The following is a 26,925-nucleotide window of genomic DNA, read 5'->3' as shown; positions in this document are numbered from 1 at the left end:
AAATTGTATGGAGAAAGTTACGTAAAATCAAATTTTGATCACAGGAGGTTGAATTAGCAAAAAAAACGTTTGTCGGGTAAGGCTTGTATAATCATAAAAATTCTCTCAAGGGATTTTAAATTTCAGATGGCGACCATAATGGTGGTGATCAGGGATGGAATAATCGCAACAAAAATCTTTTTCGCTTGCGAACTTTTTTTCCACTTAAAAGATAGAGAAAATCGCAGAACAGAATTCGGCACCGTCACTTGAGGTGAATCCGGACTACAGTCTGAATAGTCTGGACTGTAAATATTATTTTTAAAGATTTTTTTAAATTTCAAAGTAGAAAAAAACACACTCGAACACACTTCCCTCATGCGATTTTTGACTGTCGAATCCGGTTGCTGCTATAAAGTATAGGTGGTTTCAGCTCGTTTTTCGCTGGAGGTCAATGTCGCAATTTGGGTTTTTTTCTCCTTCCCCCAAAACACCATGCTAATCAATATGATTGCAGTTCTCGAACAACGACTGTTGGCAAGCCATGCGTGAAGACGATGACCGAATGATGCTTCCACACCAAATTTCTTCCGTGTTCGAAAATTGGATGGGGGTGTGTTATTCTATGATGTGGTCAAAATGTAGTTTTCTTAGAGTGAAAAAAAAACTTGCCCGTAGGTGCTCAAATGGATGCCGGTCGTAAATCTGTCCCTAAAGGTCGTTCGGCTAACGGGCATGCTCTTAGCACCTTCTTTAGTGGCGGCTAGTAGTTGTGATTTGACGCCCTGTCGAGTGTATAGACAAACGATAAAATGTGTACAAAGTGGCAGTTAATTAGCTTCCCTTCAAAGCGCCATCTGTCCGCGGGCACGACTTGGAACCCTTTAGTTCGTCATGCGCGAAATGCAGCAAAGAAACAAGAAAGATATTGCGTAATTGCAAAGAAAACCAAAACATCAATCAAGAGAGATGATTTTATTTCCTTCTTGAAGTGGTCGCTTGGAAGTGACTTGAAACGTCTATATAGAAATATTGATAAAACGCTGTAACGCGTATGACACCAAACTACCTCAAACTTGTAACTAGCAACGTTCTCTTTATCAACACATTTCTCCATGATGGTTGACTTAAGTTCCCCCCTCGATAGGCACACCCAGAAACTGAGGAAACAAAAAAAATAGAATCAACACTCGCCATCTCTGTATAAGCTAACAACACGTGTACGAGTGTACGAGATTCAAAGACCAACTCTAAACCGCAGATCACGAAACTGTTTGTCCTGGCCCAAGCACGCGCTCAACGGGACTCAACGGCTGAAACTACGAAAAACGACGCGTTCCGCGCTAAAATCAGCAAGAACGTTACGACTAAATCTGCAATCAATGCGCTGCGTCCATGTGACGCAGGGGTTACCAACCTTAGGAAAACATTTGTTGTTGCCAATCTACATATATTCCCCTGAAAAAAAAAGTTAGTAAGATTGCACCACAATTACATCGAAAATAAAAAAAAAGGTCAACAGCCTTTCGATTGACGAAACCAAAGAAAGAAATCATTGACATAAATTACTTTGAAATAAACATAACAAACGGCGTGTCTTCCGAACAGCAGTGATATAGGAAGTGCCTAAAACCATTCAAAGTACATTAAGCTACCGTACGACCTCACTGTTTTCAAACTTCCGCCAAATTCGTCAATTACTAATCGCCACCCCTGGCCCTAGTCACGCCTAGAAGATCCAAACTAAGTTTAGTGGTCGCCGTCGCACGGCCCGCTCAGTCTGACGCGGCAGCTCAAGACGATCGGAAGCGTCCAGCAGCAGCAGCAGATCTAGTTCGGTCAGTTCGAAGTATCGTGGAGTTGCAAGTTTGAAACCGGAGTTTGCGCCAAGTTGACTCGTGTCTCGTGCCAGTGTCTAAACCGCAAACCGCGCTAATTTGTGCTCTCTGCATTTCTGTTTTGCTACGCTGATTCATCACAACCCACCTGGTCTCGGGACCGGACTGCATTTCCTACTTGGCCACTTTCGGTAAGTACTCCCCCTTGATGCCCTTTTATTGGCCCTTTTGCCCTGTTGATGGCGGTGGCGTCCACGACCGGTACCATACCGAGCCAAAGTTACCTGAGCCAACATCTGAACAACCTGAAAGTGGATTAGATAACTCTCGCAGTGCCAAACTGCAACGTGTGCAACGAAATGATTAATATCTGTTTTATTGCAACTGCTGTGCAACTTCACTTGCCGTTGCTGCTGCTGATGGTGGCAAAAGTGATCCGATCCGATCAACGATCACACACACGCCTGATCCACTTCTTTCTGTTTATTATTTTATCGTCTTTTTTGTTGGTCGATCTCTGCAATGGTCAGCAAATCAATTCCGCCAAGGTTCGGTGACTGCACGACGACGCACGGCGGTAAATTAAGAAACTTCAATTCAGTTCATGATTACCTCAATCAACCTCATTTGAACCTAGCCTAGCCTAGCACGTGTGTGTTTGTGTGTCGTGTGTGTATTTAGTTAGTGGCTTTAGTAAGATCTACCAACAGTCACTGCAGCAGTGCAATGTGGCCGTTCTGAGCTCTATGCTGCGTGCGCTTAAGTTTATGCTAAGAGATGCTGAGTAGGCTGGACCAGTGTGGGTCACTTGGTGAAACTTGACCCAACTTAAGCTAATCACTGGATCGCTGTTCTTCCATAAGAATAAATGAGTAAAACACAGTTATTGAACTCCTAACTTCTGGGAGCTTCATTGTACAAAATCAGCAATTCATTACTGTAGATGTAATAATCGTTGTCACAAAAGTCAGTTAATGAAAATTATCTAATAATTTGGACGAATCGATTGTTTTAAAAGTTAGTGTTGATTTTGGTGCCAATGCATGTGTAATTGCAATTGAGCGATTTTGGTAAATATTAACCCAGAGAAACTTCAGGCCGAAGCTAGTATATAAGGATTTTCACACAAAAATTACTTTTTTTTAAATCGTTGATAACTTTTCAGGATCAAGCTGTACTGCTTTGGTCTGTTGGACAAAATTGTAGAGCATTGAATTTCCTTTCCGTTTCACTTTGAAGATCGTATGAATGGAAAAGCCCAACCTGCTGATAAAATTGTAGAAAATAAGTATCTTCGTACATTTTTTCGATTTACCCACAAAAACTTAACTTCTTGAGTATCAATGCAAAAATATTGACAAATTTTGCTCTTATTAGGCATAGAATCTTCAAAAAAGCCAGGGAATATTTTTCAGCTTGCTGAGTGAAGTTTTGAACAAAATTACCATATTCTGAACACCTTAATGTTGACGCACAACCAAAAATTTAGAAGAAAAAAATCTCTCAACAAATCGTCTGCTGTGACATAGACCATTTTGGTCGAAAATAAGTTAATGATGGCGTTTTGCTAAACTAAACAAACACTACAAGATGCTTTAACCCTATTTTGGAAACTCGCTTCCGTTTCCCGGATATCCCAATACACTCTTGTGAAATAAAACAATTTATCATCAAAATGATCGTGTACACTTGTGACACATCATACATGTTGATAGAAAATTTGGAAAAAAAATCTTGTTTTCACATATTTATTTTAATACACACTTTCTAAAGGCAATGCAATCTTTTGTTTTGGAAATTATACGGATTAAGTCGGTTAAACTATTGATTTAAGCTAATTTTTGGTTTGTATGGGAATTTTGTGCACACTTGGGACACGTAGTACAATTTTACTTTCGAAACACACTTGTGACACGTGCTTTTCAGATATTTGTTAACATAATTTACTGTATCTTTTAACTGAAGTAACCAAATTAGTTGGAACTTGGAGCGTTTGTAAAGGGATAGTCTACGAACCGATTGCTTCAAAAAGTTTGGCTTTATCATTCATAAGATAGCGGACAACAGACGAAATATTTACTGATTTCTTCACATACAGTGCAGACCCCTTGCCGTAGTCCTTGTCACAATTTAATTTCGGATTATCGAACCACCAAAACAAACATTTCGGGTCGTTGAGCGAAAATATGACCCCGAAATTGGTTTAGAAATATGTTATCCAAAGTGCCGGCTGTATGGAGGTGCACAGAAAAAAATAATGTATTTTTGAAAGCTGTAATTTTTGAAGGTTGAATATTACCTCTTTTATGATGTAATTTTTCCTCAATTTAGACTGAAAAAGTGACATTACTCCTGAAAAGTGGTAAAATTTCACATTTCCAGAGGTAAAAATACACCTTTTTCTGACATAAAAGATGTACCCCTTCCCAGATGTAATATTACCATGATATTTTTTTTTGTGTGGTTGTAATTCCAAAAGAGGTCGCTGATAACAATTTTGATATGTAACTTTTCATCTGGAGTTTATGAAAAGATCTTTGCATAATCAAGGGAGGAAATGTTATAAATAAAATATTTGGGTGATTTTAGCATTTTTTTTATAACATGCAACACTGATCTTTTCAAGGTCCTTTTGTGGCACAATACATTGATTAATTTTACAAAAAAAAACGTTAGTTGATCCACCTTAAGGTAGTTGGTGCCTTCCTCACATTCATGTTGTATTTTCAAATTAATTTAAGAGTTGTCTTTAATTTTTTTTTAAATTTAATTTGTTTTTATTAATTTTTTTCATTTATTTTTTTAATAATTATTGTTTTTACCAGAACAGCAATTTTTAATTTTTTTACCAACTCTCCAAAATAAAGGAGCAAAGGGGGAGCTGTAATTGAATTTAAAAGTGCTGATATGCCAACATTAGATGCACGATGGAATTGCATGCTGTCCCTCTAGTCTTAGTAAACAATGTCTTATGAGTTGTATATTTCAGTGAAAAGTTCGTGTATTTCTTTGTTGAGACAAAATGATGTATTCAGCAACATAATTAATAAAGACTTTTTCCAGAAGAGACGCAAACACTGCTTAACCAATGTGGCAACCGGGCGAAATGCATGCTGCGCGACTCTCGCGCGTGAGCAAAAAGACCCGAACTTTGAGGTTATGCAAAAAACACCCTTTTTTGTAGCTACAAAAAATCTTTTTCATGGCATAACTTTAAAAGTACTTCACTAAACAGAATAAAATTTAATAGGGTCTTTCAAATCAAATTATTCGCTCTACAGCATTGCCTTGGCGTTCTCGATTGCGAGATTCCTACTCGATTCCTACTAGGGTCTTTGGGGACCCCAAAACGAACAGAATAAAGCGGGATCCGGCCAAAATCGGTTCAGCCAGTTCGGAGATAATCGTGTGGAAAAAGAATCATGTCTACACACATCCCCACAGACATTTGTTCAGAATTTGATTCTGAGTCGATAGGTATACGTGAATGTATATCTAGAAGGTGTATTTAAAAAGTTCATTTTTCGAGTGATTTCATAGCCTTGCCTCAGTGATGTGAGGAAGGCAAAAATAACTCAAAAAAATCACATCCAAGGGACGGCATGATTCGACTGCTCCTTCGTTTTATATGGTTTTCACGGAGATAACAACAATAATGGTAACGGATTTTTTATTTGATGATCTGTAAATTCAAACAAAATGTCTCCTGCAACTGCGCTGCTGCTGCTACATGTTTAAAATGTTGCTTTTGAAAGCTAAAGTCCAGCGGTTTTGAAACATGCCACTGCTAGCAAAATTGGTTTTAACATGGCTTTATTTTAGTCACTAGAAGAAAGCTTGAAAATCTTAATAAAACCAATAAATAAAACTTGTTCCGACAATCTTGAAAACCTACTAGAAAAGTTTTCAAGATATCTTGAAAGAAAAGTGAGAGTAGAATTTTCTGAAAAAAATATTGTTAAGCCCAATGATTTTTGAGCAATGGAAGAGTGCAATTGCTACCAGTATTGTAAATGAGGGATAGAAAAAACTATCATCTCATGATACCTGCACCAAAATATCAGCAAATTTAGCGCCCGTCACTGTAGCTTATGAATTCTCTTTATTTGTCTCGAAATTCTAGTAAGGGCATTATCTTTCTATCATTCCTTCTTTTATCTTCGCCCACGATCTTTCACCAAAGATTCTACTGTTCTCTCAGGAATCTGCAACGAACAAACGCAGGATAGGAATTTGGAACCGATCACGCATTACGTCCGCTCTTTTTATGGAAGGGGGGGGAGTGAAAGCGGGAATGAAAATAAAAGGTGAATGTCAAATGGAAAGGAAGTAAGCACTAAAATATGGTCGGTTTTGTTTGGCGCTGAGTGTAAAAAATAATTATAACGCTTAAAAAAGTATAAAATAAAATTAAAATAAACTTTAGCTTGCTAAGAAAACATTAATTAAAATTCAATACAATTCATAACTATAAGATTCAGGACATGAGATTTTTTATAAATTCGATTAAGGGGTTACATATATGTAGAAAATCACAAAATTTCGTATTACAGAAAATTTATTGAATCCTTTAAAATGATGATTTTCAATCACTCCTGAAACTTTCATGAAGATATTACATGATTAAACTGAGTTGAAAAAATCGGGGTGAAGACTCTCAAGAACTATCCCGTGTGCATGACGAAGCCCGATTTTGAAATTTTGCTTTTCAAAAAAATACAAAAATCAAAAACTGGCGATTTTTTATATGAAAAACACAAAAATATTTATGTCTTTTTTTAAATAAACAATTTGAAAATCGGCCTTCGTCATGCACACAAGACCGGTTTAAAGAATCTCCACCAAAATTTTGAGCCGATTTGGTCAAGGCAGGGTTGAGATATCGTGACACCCAGTTTTTGAAACTGCTAACTTCAAATAGCTACATTTTGGCAATGAAACAATCAAATGTCTTCAAAATTGTTTTGATAATAGATGAAAATGTATATTTTAATTCCCTGAAAACAGATTTTCTATATAATTAAGTGTGTGCTCACACTAGCCTCTGACTTAAATAAAAAAGCCATTTTGAATTTGTAGACGGAAAACATAACATAAAAAAGAGTTTTAAAAAATTGGTCGTCGTAGACCATGGCCGTTCAAGGTCACCCGCCATAGACATGAAAAACAAAACAAAGAAAAAAAGTAAGTAATTCATATAAAAATCGTAAAATCGCGATAATTCGTGATGGTTACAAACATGATGGGTTTGTTTGCAACCATCACGCATGCAAATCATATTTTTGTAATTGTCTACAACTTTGTAGAGCATTGTTACACTCTAAAAAAATACCTTGCAAAGTTAGAAAAAAACACGAAATTTTAAAATCATTTTTTTGTTTTTGATGAAAAAATACCCTTCAGGGTTATTGCAGATTTGAAAAGTACATTAAATTTCCCATAAAATGACAACCATCAACCTTTTCAGGCTGCAAATTATTGAATACACATCTTTTTTCAAATCTTCAAAAATTTAAAGGATCGTACCGCCCCTCTGTCTCGAAATATAAAAAAAAATAAGTACGGACAAAGTTTTACGAAAATCTAAGATGGGTTGGGGTTAATTTTTCCGATTTTATGTGAGTTGGTAGAGAATTACCCTTAAAATAAAAAAAAAATTAAAAAAGATAGGAGGTTGACATCACATTTTTCACATTGCAGTTGTTACAAAATAACCAAAACTGATCAGCAAATCGCCGGTCGTGCATGAACAGTTTACACACGCGATAGTCTCCACTTCTAAGCTTAAGTGAGTTGGATCTTGGACAAGCCAATGAATGGATGTGTTGCATAATAAGCTCTCGTCGCGCAGAAGCTAAAACTAAAACAACAACATCAAGAGGTGACCATGTACCACACGTCATGCTAAGAGTTTATGGTAGAGTTTCTAGTTTTTTGTAAATAAAAATATTTGAAATATATTGAAGTTTGTTTTTAATCTCAAATTAGCTTTGTTAGCAGAGTAGTGAACTTATTTAAATGTTCTAAATTGAAGCAATAAGTATCCAGTTTTCTCTGTAGGCAACTGTTGAACGCTCCACCCTACCACTTCTGGTGCCAGCAGCCTTCGGATTCGGAAAAGGCGATATTTGGGGGAAAAGAAGTGCCAACTGATGGTCCAATCGCGATCTGGAGAGTGGTGTTGAGTTAGAGTTTGATACTAGTTAGTTAACGAGCCTGCCAGCCACAGGTGGAGTCCGAGGCCAACCAGAGGAACCGACGATTTGCGTTTTTCGGCAGTGCCGAGCAGTGATGCGTGAATCTATAGAGTCCCCTTCCCTCCGGCGGCAACCGACATGCCTCAGACACAAATTGACGGTTTGAGAGCGACGTGTGACGCGTGTTGCATCCGCTGCAGTTGGATTAAGAGACTTCGTGGCGTTGTTGGTAGAAGTTGTTAGCGAAGTGGATTACCGAATGTGTTGACTTGAACTAGAAATTAAAGCAATGATTTGTCTGGGGCTTAACATGACTTCAAGGTTGATTATTTGAGCTTATGAATGCGACACAATATTTTTTTTATAGACATCACACCGTCTTTTCAGACTGAATTTACTAACTAAACGGGACAAACACAGAACACCCAGAGGAGATGGGCGGGAATCGAACCCGGGCCCCTTAGCACACATGAGGGATCGGCAGCCGAAGCCGCTAACCACCGCGCCACGGGGTCCTGATACAAATGAAGTAATCTGTTTTAAATAATTCCAAAACTGCACTAGGGGAAATATACCTATTCCCATCACTTCTACTAAGCGGTCGTGTCTGAATGAGGCTGGATAATCTTGAGTGTTCCTTGAAATTTACTAAAACCAAGTATACCAACTAGTAGAGCAGTTTTTGGTGAACATTTTTGTTTAATTTGACTTTTGCCGAAAATTATCCCTATTCCTTTTACAAGCATTTTACATAAATATTTCCAAAATTCTTGTCTGACGAGGATGCCCTGTTTTTCACGCAAATTCTATTACACCATATTCTTTTTTTAAGTCACCTCTTTTTGAACGATTCTTGATTTACGCAACTTTTTTTATGTCATGACATAAAAAAAGAATGTCCATGACTTAAAACGAGAATATGAGTGAGTATGGTAGAGTGTCTTGCGAACCTTCGTGGTGAACGGACACTAGAGCTGCGGTATTTTTTACTACCTTAGCTCAGAGTTATTTCAAAACAAAATTCACAGTCTTTTTAAAGACTACCTGAGTTATTTTCCAAAATTCTAAACAGTCTTTTCAAGACTAACCCCGCCTGAAATTTTGTTGTATTTTACAAACGAAGCCATCTTTTAAGAGAACTTTGCTTGCAAAATGCGTCAAAACAAAGGTAAACGCAAATCTTCTGAAGATTTGGTCGTTACGTCGGTGAAGCGTTTGAACGCTAAACCGGCTAACGGAAACAGAAAAAGAAAACAGCCTCTTCTGAGGTCTGATTCTGATTCTGAATGTGAGGTCAATCCTCCAATTCCATTGACAAACAGTTTCGGTGTTTTATCCGAAACTGATGACAAGGAACCTTCTCCTCGTACTGAGCCTTCTGCCGTCGAGAAACGAGTAAAGGCTCCGCCAATTGTAGTGACTTCCGTCTCCGATTTGGCCAGCTTTCGAACGCAACTGAAGAATTGCAAGGAAACTTGCAATTTGAAGGTTTCGTTCCAGCTTGGTCGAAGAGGAGAATGTCGCTTGTTGACGGAATCTTTACAAGATCACCAAACTTTTGTTGGTTATTTGAAAAACCACAAACACAATTTCTACACGTATGAGACCAAGAATGCTCGGCCATTCAAGGCGGTCTTGAAAGGTCTCTCCAACGACTTGTCGGTGGATGAGATCAAAAACGAACTTAAGGTGTTGCTTGGCTTTGCCCCATCCCAAGTAATACCAATGAAGAAAAAATCAAACGGGAATATTTCTCGCTTTGGTTTGACTTCACAATTTTATCTGATTCATTTCAACAGAAATGAAATCAACAATTTGAAACTTTTGGACAAAGTTCAGTTTTTGTTCCATGTACGGGTAAAGTGGGAGCATTTTAAGAAACATGGCGGTAATGGCCAGAATCTGACCCAGTGCCGGCGTTGCCAGGCATTCGGTCACGGTACTGATCATTGCGCCATGGTTCCAAAATGCATGGTTTGCGGGGATTCTTCTCACGACAAGGACAATTGTCCCGTGAAAGAAGTCACCCAATTTAAATGTGCAAATTGTGGTGGAAATCACAAATCAAATTTCTGGGATTGCCCCATCAGAAAAAAGGTTTTGGATTCTCGTGCAAAGCATCAGCCGAAATCCAAACCGAATTTTTCTCAAAGTCAGGTTGTACCTGCATCTTTAAATCAAACGTTCGTGCTGTCTCACTCGAACAATTCTAGAAATACCCCTACCGTGGAAAAGTTAGGTAACAACAATGGCATTTCTTATGCTAACGTCGTTTCGGGTTCAGGTTCATCCACGAATTTTAAATCCTCTACCAATCTTTCTGAAATTGGGCAGGTACCTCAAATCTCATTTGAAAATTTTTCTGCTGGCAACGCTTTGGGATCTTCTGATCTCGGCGATGTTACGTTTGAAAAATGACTTTTTGCAAAACTCACTGTTTGGTTTGATTCAAACAATGAGTAATGCTACATCCATGATGGAAGCAATCCAGATTGGATTAAAATTTGCGAATGATGTTGTTCTTACCCTGAAGTTTAATCATGGATCTAAGTAATTCCATCAATATTATGAATTTTAATGCTCGCTCTTTAAAAGCGAAAGAAAATGAATTTTTCAACTTTTACGAGTTCATAACGTGCATGTTGCTGTTATAACCGAAACATTTTTAAAAACTGGCACTTATTTGAAAAGTGATCCAGATTATAAAGTTATAACTAATAACCGAATGAATCGAAATGGCGGTGGAGTTGCAATAGTTATCCACCGTAGTATGACTTATAGCACGTTACGTGACTTTAAGTTAAAAGTTATTGAAAGTTTGGGCATTGAACTTGAAACTTCTTTTGGGAAAATTATGATTGCAGCTGCATATTTGCCATTCCAATGCACTGGGGAAAATAAAAATTATTTCAAAGGGGATTTGAATAAACTTACTCGGCATAGATCTCGATTTTTGATCATCGGTGATTTTAATGCCAAACACCAATCTTGGAATAATTCAAAAGTAAATTCCAATGGTAAAATTCTGTTCAGAGATTGCACTTCTGGTCTTTATTCGGTTTTATACCCGAATGGGCCAACTTGCTTTTCTTCTGTTAGAAATCCATCAACAATTGATTTGGTGTTGACAAATCAAAGTCAGTATTGTGGTCCTTTAGTGACTCATGCTGATTTTGATTCTGATCATCTTCCAGTAACTTTTTCACTTTCTCATGAAGCAGTTACCAGACCCAATAGTTCTGTGTTTAATTACCACAAAGCTAATTGGGACAGGTATCAGCATCATATTGAGAATAATTTAAATCATGATTTTGTTTTAGAAACCAAAGCTGATATTGATTCAGCCTTGGAATCTTTAACTAATGCAATTTTGGATGCTAGGAATATTGCTATTCCTAAAGTCCAAGTCAAATTTGATTCTCCCATTATTGATGACGATCTTCAGCTTCTGATTCGTCTGAAAATGTTCGCCGAAGACAGTATCAACGTTCTCGTGATCCTGCACTGAAGCGAATTCAAAAGATTTGCAAAAGGTTATTGACCACAGATTCACTCTCCTGCGAAATGAAAAGTTCGCAAGAGATGTCGAACAAATTAAACCTTATTCCAAACCTTTTTGGAAACTTTCAAAGGTTCTTAAGAAACCTCAAAACCCATCCCTTCTTTAAAAGATGGTGATAATATTCTATTAACTAATGGGGAAAAGCTCAAAAACTTGCTCAGCAGTTTGAGAGTGCTCATAATTTCAACTTGAATGTTTTGAGTCCTATTGAAAATCAAATTTCAATAGAATTTCAGAATATTGTTGAACAAGAATTTTCATCAGATGAAGTTTTTAATACGGATCTGAATGAAATAAAATCTATTATCAAAAAATTTAAAAATATGAAAGCCCCTGGTGAGGATGGCATTTTTACATTTTAATTAAAAATTACCAGAAGCAACTTTAAGTTGCTTGGTCAAAATTTTCAACAAATGTTTTGATTTGGCATATTTTCCCAGTAGTTGGAAAAATGCCAAAGTAATTCCGATTTTGAAACCGGATAAAAATCCTGCTGAAGCCTCAAGCTATCGGCCCATTAGTTTGCTTTCATCTATTAGTAAATTATTCGAAAGAATAATTCTTAATAGAATGATGACGCACATTAATGAAAATTCAATTTTCGCTGATGAGCAGTTTGGATTTCGCCTTGGGCATTCAACTACTCATCAGTTGTTGAGAGTTTCAAATTTAATTCGAAGCAACAAATCTGAGGGCTATTCTACTGGCGCTGCTCTTCTAGACATAGAAAAAGCATTTGACAGTGTTTGGCATAAAGGTTTGATTGCGAAATTGAAAAGGTTTAATTTTCCGATTTATATCGTGAAAATTATTCAAAATTATTTGACGGATCGTACTCTGCAGGTATGTTATCAGAATAGCAAATCTGATCAACTACCTGTACGTGCTGGCGTCCCTCAAGGAAGCATTTTGGGTCCAATTTTATACAATATTTTTACTTCTGACTTGCCTGATTTGCCCCCAGGATGTCAGAAATCACTTTTTGCTGATGACACAAGCATCTCCGCCAAAGGCAGAAGCCTTCGTGTCATCACAAGAAGATTACAAAAAAGCTTGGATATTTTCAATTCTTATTTGAAAGAATGGAAAATTACTCCAAATGCTGCAAAACTCAACTTATTATTTTCCCTCACAAACCAAGGGCTGATTTTCTTAAACCAAAAAGTCATCACATTATAAAGATGAATGAGGTAAATTTAAAGTGGGAGGATCAAGTGAAATATCTTGGACTTGGTTTTGACAAAAACCTTACTTACAAGGATCACATTGAAAGTATCCAGGTTAAATGTAACAAATATATTAAATGTTTGTATCCACTTATAAACAGGAATTCTAGACTTTGTCTCAAGAATAAACTGTTAATTTATAAACAAATTTTCAGACCTGCCATGCTTTATGCTGTGCCGATCTGGACAAGCTGTTGCTTAACCAGGAAGAAAAACTTCAGAGGATTCAGAACAAAATTCTGAAAATGATTCTGAAACTTCCTCCCTGGTTCAGCACCAGTGAACTTCATCAATTAGCCGAAGTTGACACTTTGGATGTTATGTCCAATAAGATAATTGATGCATTTCGACAAAAATCATTGCAGTCTTCAGCTGCATTGATCCGCTCTTTATATAGTTTATAAGTTAGTTTTAAGGTATCCCTTTTCCCTTTTGTACATGTAGGACCTCCTACATTTGAAATCACTGAATAGCGAAAGCTACAATATTTCATGAATAAATGAAAGTTGCTAGTATTTAAAATTGAGGTGAAAAGTCATCGTTTGTGATTGGACACTCAATAATATTTTAACTGAATGAATGTACATGGAAAAGAAATTTGAATAAATATAAATTTAAAAAAAAAAAAAGAGTGAGTATGGTAGATTACTTTGCTGATTTGTTGGGTTGTTTTTGGATGTCCTGAGTAATCCAAGGACCCCCTGGAGTTAAGGTCTGTGAGTCTACCGCCGTAACAAGCAAGAGATCTAGGGGTTTGACCCCGGAACATACCCGCATAACTTTAGTGAGTATGGTAGACTACTTTGTTAATGTTTTGGACTGTCTTGATTCATCCAAGGACTCCATAGAGTTATGATAGGGGGTCTACGGCTGTAACAAGGATTTTCTAGAACATCCGAACATTCCATCAAAGTAGTCTTCCGATTTCACTGATGCAATGCGGTTATGCTTGTTAGTCAAAAACTGTCAACCTCTTGCTTGTTACGGCGGTAGACCAACAGATCTTAACTCCTGGGAGTCCTTGGATGACCCAGGCATCCAAACACTTCCCAACACCTCAGCAATGTAGTCTACCATACTCACTGAAGCTATGCGGATATATTCCGGGGTCAAAACCCGGCGATCTCTCGCTTCTTACGGCGGTAGATTCACAGATCTTAACTCTAGGGAGTCTTTGTATGTGACCAACAAACTAGCTCATGTTTCTCAGCACTGACTGAACCGATTTGACCCTAACCGATTGCATTCGACTTGGTTTAGAGTCATATAGATTGAGTTTTATACAAATTGAAGTTTCGATAAGTAGTTCAAAAGTTATGCATAAAAATGTGTTTTCGCATATATCCAGATGTTAGATAAAAGACCAAAAATTGATTCAAATACCGTCATGTTACATATCATTGGATAGGTAAATGAAAACCCTTTCCAACAAGTTCAAACATTGAACACCTGGCAACTCTGTCTCAAGTTATGACCACTTAAGTAATATTTATGTACTTTTTAACAGCCGAATCTCACTTAAATGTATGTACACTGTGTCCGGTTCTATCATCCGACCCATCGTTGGTTATGTAATCGAAAGACCTTTTAACGAGTCCAAAACATTGAAGATTTGGCAACCCTGCCTTAAGTTATGACCACTTACGTGATATTTATGTACTTTTTAAAGGTCGAATCTCACTTAAATGTATGTAAACTGTGTCCGGATCTATCATCCGACCCATCGTTGGTTAGGTTTTCGAAAACGAGTCCAAAACAATGAAGATCTTGCAACCCTGTCTCAAGTTATGACCACTTAAGTTATATTTAAGTTATTATGTTTAAAGCCGGATCTCCCTTATTTTTTGTAAACCATTCCCGGATCCATCAACCAACTTTTTGTTGGAAAGGTTATCAAGAGACCTTTCAAAATAGTCTGAGTCTGGCAACCCTATTTAATTTATGACGGGCTTTCTAAAGAATTAAAATATAATTCAGATTAAAAATATTACCAGATCAATTTCAAGGAAGAAGTGAGGAAGGCATCAACCACATAGGTGGATCAGATTAGTTTTTCATGATTTATTTGATGGAATCGTTTCTCAGATGACCCGGGATCATAGCTTTGACAAATGCCTGGAAACATATGTTTGCAGGTCTACTGAACAGTACAGAATGAACGCAAATTTCAGGCCGTTGCAAATATGCAAATATTTTCAAATTTGTTGGCATCAATCCACCAAACCAAAAATTATATCTCCAGAAATAGATAAATCGTTAGAACTTAATTAACACTTATCATAGTGTTGTTTGCACGTATCACGTTCATCATTTACGGAATTTTCCCAAGACCATATTAGATCGAGAGTCTAATAATAGCTTCTATCTTTCAAAAATTCAATCACATCCACCCATCACCATTCCAAATCAGTTAACACCACCAATCACCGACGGCGTACTGCCCGATTCTGACCGGCACCAGATGGTCGCTAATTTGGAAGGTACATCAACTACATCACCGCACTACAAACTGCCCACTGTTTCCCGATGGAACTCCGATCAATCTCGGCAAATCTATTTATTTGTTCAACCTAGTTCAGAAATGTACTATTTCTCGGTGCAAGTTCAGCGATTTACTAGCGACGCCATAGCGCTTTCTACGCGCCAATCAGCATGCCAGGTCGAACTACGTGTCAGCACTAAGCTCAGAATAAGAGTCAAATTTGGAATGAAGATAGCTCAATCAGCATTTTTTTTTAAAACACGCTGGCAGTGTACGTGGAACGTGGCTCATAAATAATGTAAAACCTTTTTGCTATTTCTTTACAATTCCGGCGGCAGGGTTGCCAAAAATAGTGAATTTCAGTCGCAATTACCATCAACTGTCGGGGTGTGGCGTTCCTTATTTTTATGGAGAAAATATAAAATCTTTATGGTGCGTTACTCAACGTGGAACGAATTGACAATGTGGCGTAGAATTTACGATTTTGCACGTGTATGACTCTCCCTCAGATGAGAGCGCCAAGCACGTGTTTGCCAAATTCAATACTTTGCTTTGGCAAAAGATTGATTTTGAACTTGAGCCGTTTGGTAGAAATGCGTGGGCAGATAAATCCGGCAAAGTTGTTGGCAGTGAAAATTTCCAATCCACCGTGTTTGATGTTAGTGGCTTTTAACTGGTACACATTTGTGCCAAGGTCAAAACTGGATTCGTGTTTTGAACTCTCTCGCTCATCAAATGAACGTTTAAGCTTTCGATTTAAAAATACTCACCAAAAAAGTTCTTCGTTTAGTTGTTGCTAGTTGCAAGTGACGGCACGAATTTGGTTCAAAAATATTATCCAATCTTGTTATCTTGTATACAAAATGCTCCCCCCGAAGTACGTTGGAGAATGACAAACTGTGGAAAAAAAATCTGGTCCGTACCAGTTTGTTCGGTTAAGAACGCAAACATGAGCTTGACGATAGCATAGAACTAGTTCAAGTTAGCTTTGCCGGTCTATGGAAAGTTTTGCTTGGGTCTTAATGAACTTGTCCATTTGACTCAATGTTAATTATTATTTAAAAATATTATTAATCCGTAAGCTTGGTTTTGCAGGAAATCGCTTTTGAAAAAATACTAAAATAAAAAGTTTGATTCAAAAAACGCTGAAAACACAAATATTAAGAAACCAGAATTTAATCAAAAATTAAAATTGCTCATAACTTTAGACAAAGTTGGTAGATCTTAAAAATTTTAGACAGATTGGAAAGATTTTTCAATTACCTAACCAGCGATGGGTCGGACGATTCGGACATAGTTCACATACCGTAAACCGGGGTAACTTTGATAGGATTTCAATTTATTTTTGGAATATTTGTCAATTGGAAAAGTTTTTCTCAAGATTATTATTTTTAAAACATGTACTGGGGTAGGCCACACAAAGTCCATGCACTATTTCTGAAAAAAATCTTTTTCTATAGTGTTTAGAAAAATAGTTACGTTAAAAATTCTCATTTGAAATTCCAGGGTGACTTTGATAGTCATAGTTTTTCTTGTTAAAATCAGATTAAAGGTGTTTAATATTTACTTTTACGTTAAATGTACCATCACTAAGGTTGCTAAAATAGTTTTTCAGAAATAAAATCGATGTTTATGTTTAGTTAACTAAGTTTATAACCTTTTTAGCAAAATTCATAAAAATTTTAGGTAAAATTGTTAAAAAGTCGAAATTTTGCCTGAAATTTGTTAAATCCAGTATTTTTCAAAATTATCGATTTATATTGCCGTTTAATCTGAAATCAAAGCATGAATCACAAGTTTTCACATTTCATATGAAATATGTTCAACTGAAATTGCCTATAAATTTGGAGATTTTTTTGAATTATGTTTTAAAAACATATATTATTTAATGTTTACAAAATTATTTTATCTTCTCCTAGTGGAAAACTTTCCAACAAATCCGAAAATGCATTCCATTTTCCGATTCAAAATCATGTTCATTGAGAAATCATGACACTTTAAGAAGTTTGGAATAATGCCTTTCATAAACATTTTCTTATTAATAGTTAACTAACTTTTTAAACTTTTCAATTTGTTATGAAAAGTTCTTCTTGAGGTACTTTGAGTACTTCTCTTCCACGGTCGTTTTTAAGTAGTACATCATTTTGCGGGAAAATCTCAAACCTATCAAAGTCACCCCGTTTTACAGCACATTTAAGTAAAACCCTGCCTAAAAAAAATACATAAAAATCACTTGAGTTGTTATAACTTGAGACAGGATTGCCAGATCTTCAAGGTTTCTGAATCGTTCACCCAACGGAAAAATATATCTCAAAATCTGCAATAGTGAATTTGCTGCAGAAAATGTCACATTTTATAACATTTTTTGCAGCAAGCCCATAGATTATTTTTGCCCGCGTGTTAACATTTCAGCGATCTGCAGTTCTCACCAACACATATAAAGCTGGCCCGTCCCCGAGCAACACTCCAAAGAGAAGAATATGTTGGTGCTCTTTCACTCACTTTTCATCAAGCGTTCGTGGCGCGGTGGTAGCGTGTCGGATCATTAACCAAGAAGTTGGTGGTTCAATCCTCGTTCTGTTAAGGGTTTTTTTTTTGTGAAATACAATCAAAAAGCCGTCGGTAATGTCGATAATTGTCGGTAATGGGCAAAAATGTCATACCCCTATATCGCAAAAAATGCATGAGGACAGTTTTCATGCAGATTCTGATATACTTTCATGCCACCATGCATCACAATCATGCGACCGCCGGTTGGGTGTTGAAAAGGTCTTTTGACTACCTAATCAACGATGGGGCAAATGACGGATTCGCACGTAGTTCATACACATTAAAGTGAGATCCGGCCAACTCTTTAATGTTTTGGACTCGTTGGAATGGTCTTTCAATTACCTAACCAACAATGAGTCGCATTTTTATACGTAACTGTTAAACTGCTAAAAAAAACGGGAACCGTGGTGTAGGGATAAGCGTGGTTGCCTCTCACCCAGTCGGCTTGGGTTCGATCCCAGAAGGTCCCGATGGCATTTTTTGAGACGAGATTTGTCTGACCACGCCTTCCGTCGGACGGGGAAGTAAATGTTGGCTCCGGTCTAACCTAAAGGGTCGTTAGCTCAATCCAGGTGTAGGAGTTGTCTCCCTGGGTCCTGCCTCGGTGGAGTCGCTGGTAGGCAGTTGGTCTAACAATCCAAAGGTCGTCAGTTCGAATCCCGGGGTGGATGGACGCTTAGGTGTAAAAAGAGATTAGCAATTGCGCCTCAACAATCAAGCCTTTCGACGCCTAGTTTCGAGTAGGAATCTCGCAATCGAGAACGCCAAGGCAATGCTGTAGAGCGAATAATTTGATTTTGTTAAACTTTTCAAAAGCGATGTATGAGACCCAAACGTCTTACAAAATTCTTGTAAGCAACTTAAGTGTTGTTGTTTAAGTAGAATAAAATGTTGTATTTACGGTGTTCCAATACAATAATTTCCTACACAAACGGCATGGCTAGCCTCTAAAGTACTCGGATCGGCTTAAAATTTTCGGGACTCTCTACCCAAAGTAGTTTTATAAATAATTTTTATTAGGTCATTAGGGTGGTTCCTGTCGCGTCAGGGTGGTTAAAAGTTGACAATTTTGAGTATTTAAAAAAATCATTGTCAAACGCTGTTTCAACTGAACTCATGCGTATTTTTCTTAAGCCTAATTAACCTCCTTTCGTTTACAAAGTCGCTTACAAGAATTTTGAAAGATGTTCAATAAGTTATCAACGTGTTTTTTTCTACAAATGAAATAAGATTAAAATGAAACTCAGGACTATTGATTTGTCATCCTGAAATTAATTTTAGCAGTAGTAGGACAAAAAGGGAATAAATATCACAGAATTGTAAAATTTGCAGCTTTCTCTACATTAAAATTGTTGTAACTTTTCAGAGATTTGATATTATGGCATGTTTGTTCTGCAAATTTATTCTGGATGTTATTTGCAACAAATCCACGTGAACAGTTTGGATAAACACGAAAGAAATTGATGTTTTCAGATGAACTTGAAGAAAAAAAAATTAGGAAAGAAAACTAATTTGCAGCTATTATCGAAACTGACGACCAAGATGAACATTTTTCCATGATGTATACATAAGGCTACCAACTGTACGGATTTTTTTCCTTACCATACGGATTTTCGAACTTCTTCGCGGATTTTTAACAGGCCGGAATTTTTGTAGGGAATTTTACGCATATTACGGATTTGTACGGAATTTTAACAACTTTTTATTCATTGAATTGCTTTTTTGATTTGGTCGAAGCTTTTGTTAACTAGAAATTTTTGGTTTCTGTGAGTTTGATTTAAAAAGGGAGAGTTTTCCGGGGTTTTCTTCAATTCAAACTTGATTATCAATAATTCTAGAGTTTTTAAACTATTGTCTTGCTTATGTTGATAGGATCTTTAAAAAAACTCTAGAATTGTTCTTTTAGAAATTCCTTACTAAATATATTCCATTTCTAAAAGCTTTCTAAAACTTGTGAAAACATTTGAACATTTAACAAATCTAGAGTTTTTTTAAAGGTTCTATAAACTGTTGTGTTTCACATGCTATAGGACCTTTTCAATAAAAAAAAACTCTGGAAAAGTGTTCGTGAAAACTAAGAGCGATATTTTTCTTAAAAACAATCTTGACATTTCGTAAACTTTTAAACGTTTAACAAAACAAATTGAAGAACATAATTATTTGATTCAAATCACGGTTTATTTTATGAATACTTTTAAACGTGCAAGTTATAAGCACTCTGATAGCATTTTGTGAAATTTGTTAGCTGTAAAAACGACACAGTTTTATATTTTTAAGATTTATTAAATTTAATTTATCTAAATAATTCAATGACAGTTTTTGTTATACCATGGTGGCATATCGGCAAAGTGTACGGATTTTTGCTCAGAAAGAGTTGGTAGCCTTATGTATACATTATGTATAAAAAATTGAAGACATGTTAGGGAACTCCAAATTGATGTTTTGATAAAATAACAACATAAAACTTAATAATTTCAGCGATTTATTTGATACTTTTGATGATTTTAGATTAAATATATTGTATAAAAATAAGATAAAATAAATTTTTAACAATACAATATTTTGAAAAATAGTTTACCTGACTCAGGAAAGTGCCTCCAAGCACAAGCTCCAGAAAGAAATGCCGAGGTTCATTCAAGTTTTATAAAAATAACCTTCAAACAAACCGTGTCAGACACAGATTTGTGGCTTTAAAAAAATGATAATAATTAACAGTTGTACTAAATGCGATCCAAATTTTCAAAAATCGGCATCTTGACATTTTGTTCGAAATTGTAATTAGGCCGATGTAAATATTTTTCAAAGTTTGTGTCCCTTCGCTCTGGCCGAGGTCGAGGAGGAGTCAAAAAAAATACTAATTGGAATAACAATCAACCATTTCAACAGTCCAATGAAAAAAAAAACATTGGAAAATGCATTATACAGCTATACAGTTAATATGCAACCATCAGTTTTCAAAAAATAAAAGATCTGACGAAAACAAAAATGTTAGCAAAAACAAAGTTTTCGCATCGAAAATTCATTAAAATTCAAAATATTTTTAACATAACCCCAACATGCTAAAAATGATGTAAAACGTAGGGGAATGCATTTGAAATTGATTTAACTTAAATTTCCAATGAAAATTAGAACTATTTTGAAAACATGTTTTTTGCCCCCTAATTTTTCAAGCCAAATTTGTAATGGTGAAGGGGGGGAGTAGCGAAAACTTTAATTAAAATTTGTATTAGCCTTGCATAAAGTGAATACACTACACAGCCTCAAAAAAGTGTACAAATAACACTTATTTTTATCAAAATATCTGTGATCCGGCCTCGTGGCGCGGTGGTTAGCGGCTTTGGCTGCCGATCCCTAAGTCGCTTTGGGGCGCGGGTTCGATTCCCGCCGTATCCTCCTGGCCTTCTATCGGATGGGGAAGTAAAACGTCGGTCCATTTGCGTAAAAAAGTTCTTGGGTGACTCACCACACAAAACCTTCGGACGCCTAGAAATGAGCAAAAACTTGCAACAGAGACCACAAAAGACCCGGAGGTCGTTAAAGTGAATTGCTTTGCTTTTTGTGATCCGGCCTCAAAAAAGTGTAACACTATACTTATAACTCATGATAGGGTTGTCAGATCTTCAATCTTTTGGGCTCGTTGGAAAGGTCTTTTGATTACCTATCCAACGCATGATAAATCCAGACATCTTTTTCATCAAAATATTTGAGATCCGGCACCAAAAAAGTGTATAAATAACGCTAAAGTGCTCATAACTTTTGATAGGGTTGTCAGATCTTCAATGTGTTGAATGCGTTGGAAAGGTCTTTCTAAAAATGTATAGCATGACGCATATTCTTACAAAAACCACCCTTTGTACAATCTTCCGATGTTTAGCTAAAATCGTTTTTTTAGCATAACTTATAAAATACTTTTCTGAACTTCATAATGTTAACTAGGGTCTTGTGGGACCCTAAACAGTCCAAATCGATTCAGCCAATCCAGAGATAATCGAGCGCATATTTTTTTGGTGCACGGACTCACATCCAGATACACGCACAGACATTTGTTCAGAATTTGATTCTGAGTCGATAAGTATACGTGAAAGTGATTCTATGAGGTCGAATAAAGAAGTTCATTTTTCGAGTGATTTTATAGCCTTTCCTCATTGAAGTGAGGAAGGCAAAAATGTCTCCAGTTAAATTTGTTGCCATATATTTTTTTGTTGATTTTTTAATTTTAGGGTCGCTCATGCTGTGACATATTCCATTATGGACAACCTAGATTGGTCAAATTGCTTCAAAGTATTCGACAAAAAATTCACTGGAAGTCTAACAATTAAAGGGCTTAGTCTATTTAAATTTCAACACCGGATGCCTTTTTGCAACCAATCAATATAATTATATATTACGTGAGATTAAAGCTCAGTACAGATCGTGTGTTTTTATCCTAAACATTGATCTGCAATAAAATCGGGGGAGAGTTCGGCAGCCATGTTGGCATCGGTCGCGTTTTGCTTCGTTGGAAATAAGTTTGACTATTTTGTGATGTTTTTCGGTGTTTTAAGGCCAGATATATCGTTAATCTGGGAGATAGTGATGAGATCTACTTCGGGATGGTGAAGTTTTTGTAAAATAGTTTGGTTTATTGTGTTTTTCGAGCGATTTATTTGGCGGTTCTGTGAAAGTTTTTTTTTCGGCAGAATTCTTCTCTCCGAGAGTGAAAGTTTAAAGAGAAAGAGTGCTGTGAGTGGTTTTTTTGGTACGACGATGACGGACGTGTGAATGGCTTCTTCAAGTAGATGCTGTTGCAGCGTCGTCATCATCATCATCATCCATCATTGACGACGTGACCAGCCAGTATTTTAGTGTGCCCAAGTTTCCGGTGAATTCGCTCCAGGTTGTTTGGGCCTGTGACCCCTCTAAACAGCCTACTGTTTTCCGATTGGAAATGTGTTTGCCTCTCTTTATGTGAGTCCAGCTCCGAACTCCGAAGAGTGGCGCCCTGCTTTGTGAGTTTAACATGCGAGAGTTTGACAGATCGAAGAGACCTCCCTCCTCCCTTCTATGTGTGTCACTCAATTTACCATTCACATAATGCGCAACGGTACTCACGGCACTCACATCTGACAGTGATACAGGAACAGCGCAATCTTGATCCCACATTATTTATCTACGTTTTTTTTTTTTTGCTTTTTCTGAGTTGCAGTCTTTCTAGCCACTTGATAGGAAATTTTTCGTCAATCGGTTGAATGCTTGGTTAACAGCATTTACTTTGTCCATCCGTACTCTCTACCCTTGTAAAATTTATAGTATATAATTTATTTTAATTTCCATACTGCTGAATAGCAGTTCCATATGAAAGTTAAGCGGGGCCACTACGATTATGAGCCAGCCGAGCTCCTGTGGTCTAATGGTTACAGGTTTCGCTTTACGAGCGGAAGATCGTGGTTTCAAACCCACATGGCTCGGCACATCCTTTCCCCTGTACTCTTCACATGTATAAGGACCAACTGTTCTCTGTATAATTGCCCTACAGAGCTCCACGGCCCGATCGCAAAAAGTGCTTTGAAGGGACGAGTTTTCCAGAAACCAGAACTTAAGGGCTAGCTGGGTATAAGTAAACGTGAAATGTGCACTTCGGTTCTAGCGATACATTTGGACAGTACAGAGTGGAAAGGCAGAGCCAAAGAGGATTGAAAAAAAAAAAAAAAACATTCAAACCTCTTCGGCGGCGAAGTTACGGCAGTGGATCGCTCGACACACTCGCTCAACAATAGCGTGTGTGCGTGTCCCATCTGCCTAATAACAGAAGAAGCCTTTGTGATTCTATAAATAGAATTGCAAGTCCGCAATAGATCTAATTCCTGGTCGCAGTGGATAGTGGCATCAAACAAAAAAAAACGATTATGAGCCAAGTCGAGGCACTTTTATTGTATTTATTTTTGTTTGTTTAACTTTCATATGGAACTGATTTATTATTAAATTAAAGTTTTTTTATTTTACAACTTCCTGGACTACCCCTGATCGCATAAATGTCCCATGTGTATTTTTTATCGCTTTTGAGTTTTTGATGAAGTTTGGTTCAACATCGCGTCCCTTTCAGAAAACCTACAACATTCAGTACTTTTTCCTATAAATCAGGAGGAAATCCAGTTTTTGTGCGAAAACTTAACACGTAACACATGTGAGGACAAACTTCAAACGCGTTTTTCTCAGCTTGCTTTTTTTGAATATGGGCTTTTATGCGAACATGGACAGTGGAATCATTTTAAATGAACTGCTTTTATGATTTATTCATTCACTTCATGATTTTATATTTTCATATTATTCTTCATACAATTCTTTTCAATCCTACCATCCTCCAATACCATACGATCAAATTGCATCAACTAACGAAAACAAAATAGAGTTTCTTAGTTTAAAGCTTCCAGGAATCATCTTTAAATTTATTGCTCTTATGTATTTTTCAAAAAATCAGCAAATGGAACCATTTGGAGCATTGTGCTTTGAATTATATTATTCATTTTACAGCTTCCTTGAACCATCTTTAAACTTACTGCTTATATTTGTCTATATCTATATTTATCTATACTCCATATAATTTATTTATATTTATATATAATTCCTTATCCTATTCCCTTTCCTTTTTCCTACTTTTCCTCCAAATCATATACGATAAAATTACATAAACCCATGACACTTAAAAAATCAGCAATGGAACCATCTGGAGTGATTGTACTTTTAAAAATAGTTATGCATTTTACAGCTTCCTGGAATCATCTTTAAATTTATTGCTTATATGTATTTATTTGTTCACTATATAATTTATTTTAATCTTCATATCATTCCTTATTCTATTCATTTTTGTTTATCTTACCATTCCCCCATACCATATATGATCAAATTTCCATATAATTCCTTACCCTATTCCTTGTTCTTTATCTTATTATCCCCCATACCATATATGATCGAATTGCAAAAACTCACGACACTTACAAAAAAATTCACTCACAAAGCACACCACATCAAAACTGATCCGGAGCGTTTGGTACGGTATGTCCACGCATCCTTCCTCCCCTGTAGATTCTGTGAAATGTGATCCGTTCTCAGAATCCTCTCTGCGGTAAACACAACGCAGTAGGGCTGGCCGTTTTAATTTTTGTATTACATTTTCGGGTGTTCTCGGATGTAGTGCAATTATTAATGTTGACAAGAAAAGTGCTTGGGGCGTAATCTAATCACAAGACTTTCCAGCATGCTTTCATCGGACTGGCTGCGTTTGTGTTAGATTAGATTAGATTAGATTAGATTAAACATTGATCTGCAATAAAATCGATGCTGATTTATCGGGTAAATGTAATTTTCTCCAACAATTCATATTCCATGGATTATTACAATTCAATATCAGGTATCGAATGATACAGATACTAATATAAATCGAACCATGTTCGCACATTTTACTAGATCCCTTCCCGCAAGATAACGTCACTCTTCTTTCCAATTGAATGATATGCTTGTAAACATTACTGCATTACGGTACAAAACTCTCCAGGTTCACGGTCAAATGTATACATTTCTTTCCCACGCTCATCTGTTTAGAAACGTATACCAGATCATACTAGATATTTTGTTTGTTAAACTGATGATATTTGTTTTAGGCAGTAAATCACCACGCTTTGATTTTTAAATGATATCGTTCAATCTAACGTCACTTTCCTAAAATTGATTTGTATCCAACACGTTCATTTTTATCCCATTTCAGACAGCGACTCCGCACAGCAAAAATGGACGTCGATACCGTCGTGCACAGCAACTGCAAACATCCATCCAGCTACGTCCCGTACCGCTGGACGCTGACCGACAAGCTCAAGAAGACGGCCAAGTCGGAACTGCGCGAGGATGAGAACGTACGCGAGCAGTCGCTGGCCCAAATGCGCGATTGGATCGCCAAATCGGCCCACATCAAGCGGTGCCGCACCGATCCGCTGTTCCTGCTGCGGTTCCTCCGGACGAAGAAGTTTTCGGTTCCACAGGCATGCGAAATGCTGGAAAAGTACCTGACCATCCGGCAGACGGCGGCCCACATGTTCAGCAAGTGCGACATCGAAGATCCCGAGATTGAGGCCATCATTGACGGGGGTTACATTGTGCCACTCCCGAAGCGGGACTCCAACGGCTATCAGATCGTGCTGTCCGTAGCGGGAAACCTGGATCTGGACAAGGTCAACTCATCGCTGCTGGCGCGGACGCATTTTATGGTCCAGGAGGTGCTGGCCGATGACGAGCAGTCGCAAATTTGCGGCTACCGGAAGGTGACCGATGAACGGGAAATCACGATGAAGCTGCTGGGCATGTGGTCCATCATTGACATCAAGCGGGTCGCCGAGTGCATACAGAATGCGCTGCCGATGCGGCTCAAGTCGATCGACTTCATTGGGCTGCCCTCGACGATGGCGTCGTTTGCCGAGTTCTGCATCTCGTTGCTCAGACCGAAGATGCAGAAGCGTGTTAGTGTAAGTAAAATGATCGAGTATATTTTTAAATATCAACTATTATTTGCATTAATCATCCTTATAATCTCCGTCTCTCATTTCGCAGTTCTATCGCACCTCCAAGGACTACGCGTCCAAAATGGACAAGAGCATCCTGCCGAACGAGCTCGGCGGCACCGCCGGACCGCTGGCCGATATGGTGGCCGAGTTCAAGGAGCGTTGCCGAAGGAAGCGCGCCCAGCTGCTGGCCATGGACGAGATGCACATCGAAGTCCTCAAGTCGTCCCCGTACGCGACGGATTCGTGCCGGGCCGATCTCGACGCCGGCATGATTGGCAGCTTCCGGAAGCTGGAGGTCGACTAGATCGTCGGAGGCAACGAGGGGATACGCACGGGGAGGGACATTCCAAGCGAACATTTATTGTGGCTTTTTTTGGTGATATTTTGTACCACGCGATTGATGTTACACTTTTTTGTGAAAATATATACAAACGCAGAGACCGATGTGAAACAGATTATCTTTTTTGTAAAATGTTTTGGAGTAAGGTTTATTGATTTTATCAACATTGTTATTTCTAAACTTACAAACTTTATGTTAATAAAGGTATTACTTACATAAA

The 26,925-nt window shown here is 37.3% G+C and overlaps 1 protein-coding gene across 1 annotated transcript; it reads left to right on the top strand.

Moving 5' to 3' along the window:
- Window positions 1–1,769: 1,769 nt before the first annotated feature.
- Window positions 1,770–26,925, top strand: LOC6050536 (clavesin-1). The gene is made up of 3 exons (XM_001867092.2): window positions 1,770–2,008; window positions 25,576–26,326; window positions 26,412–26,925. Exons 2-3 carry the CDS (start codon window positions 25,598–25,600, stop codon window positions 26,667–26,669), a joined length of 987 nt encoding a protein of 328 aa, XP_001867127.2. The 5' UTR covers window positions 1,770–2,008; window positions 25,576–25,597; the 3' UTR covers window positions 26,670–26,925.

This window comes from Culex quinquefasciatus, chromosome 3 (assembly GCF_015732765.1).
Source record: "Culex quinquefasciatus strain JHB chromosome 3, VPISU_Cqui_1.0_pri_paternal, whole genome shotgun sequence".
In the NCBI taxonomy this organism is placed as follows: domain Eukaryota; kingdom Metazoa; phylum Arthropoda; class Insecta; order Diptera; family Culicidae; genus Culex; species Culex quinquefasciatus.
This window is presented reverse-complemented; position numbering and strand designations above follow the sequence as displayed.

Excerpts from the sequence above, each read along its gene's own strand:
- LOC6050536 (XM_001867092.2), top strand. The coding sequence starts at position 25,598 with ATGGACGTCGATACCGTCGTGCACAGCAACTGCAAACATCCATCCAGC. Across the intron at positions 26,327-26,411 it reads AGATGCAGAAGCGTGTTAGT|TTCTATCGCACCTCCAAGGA; the intron begins GTAAGTAAAATG and ends CTCATTTCGCAG.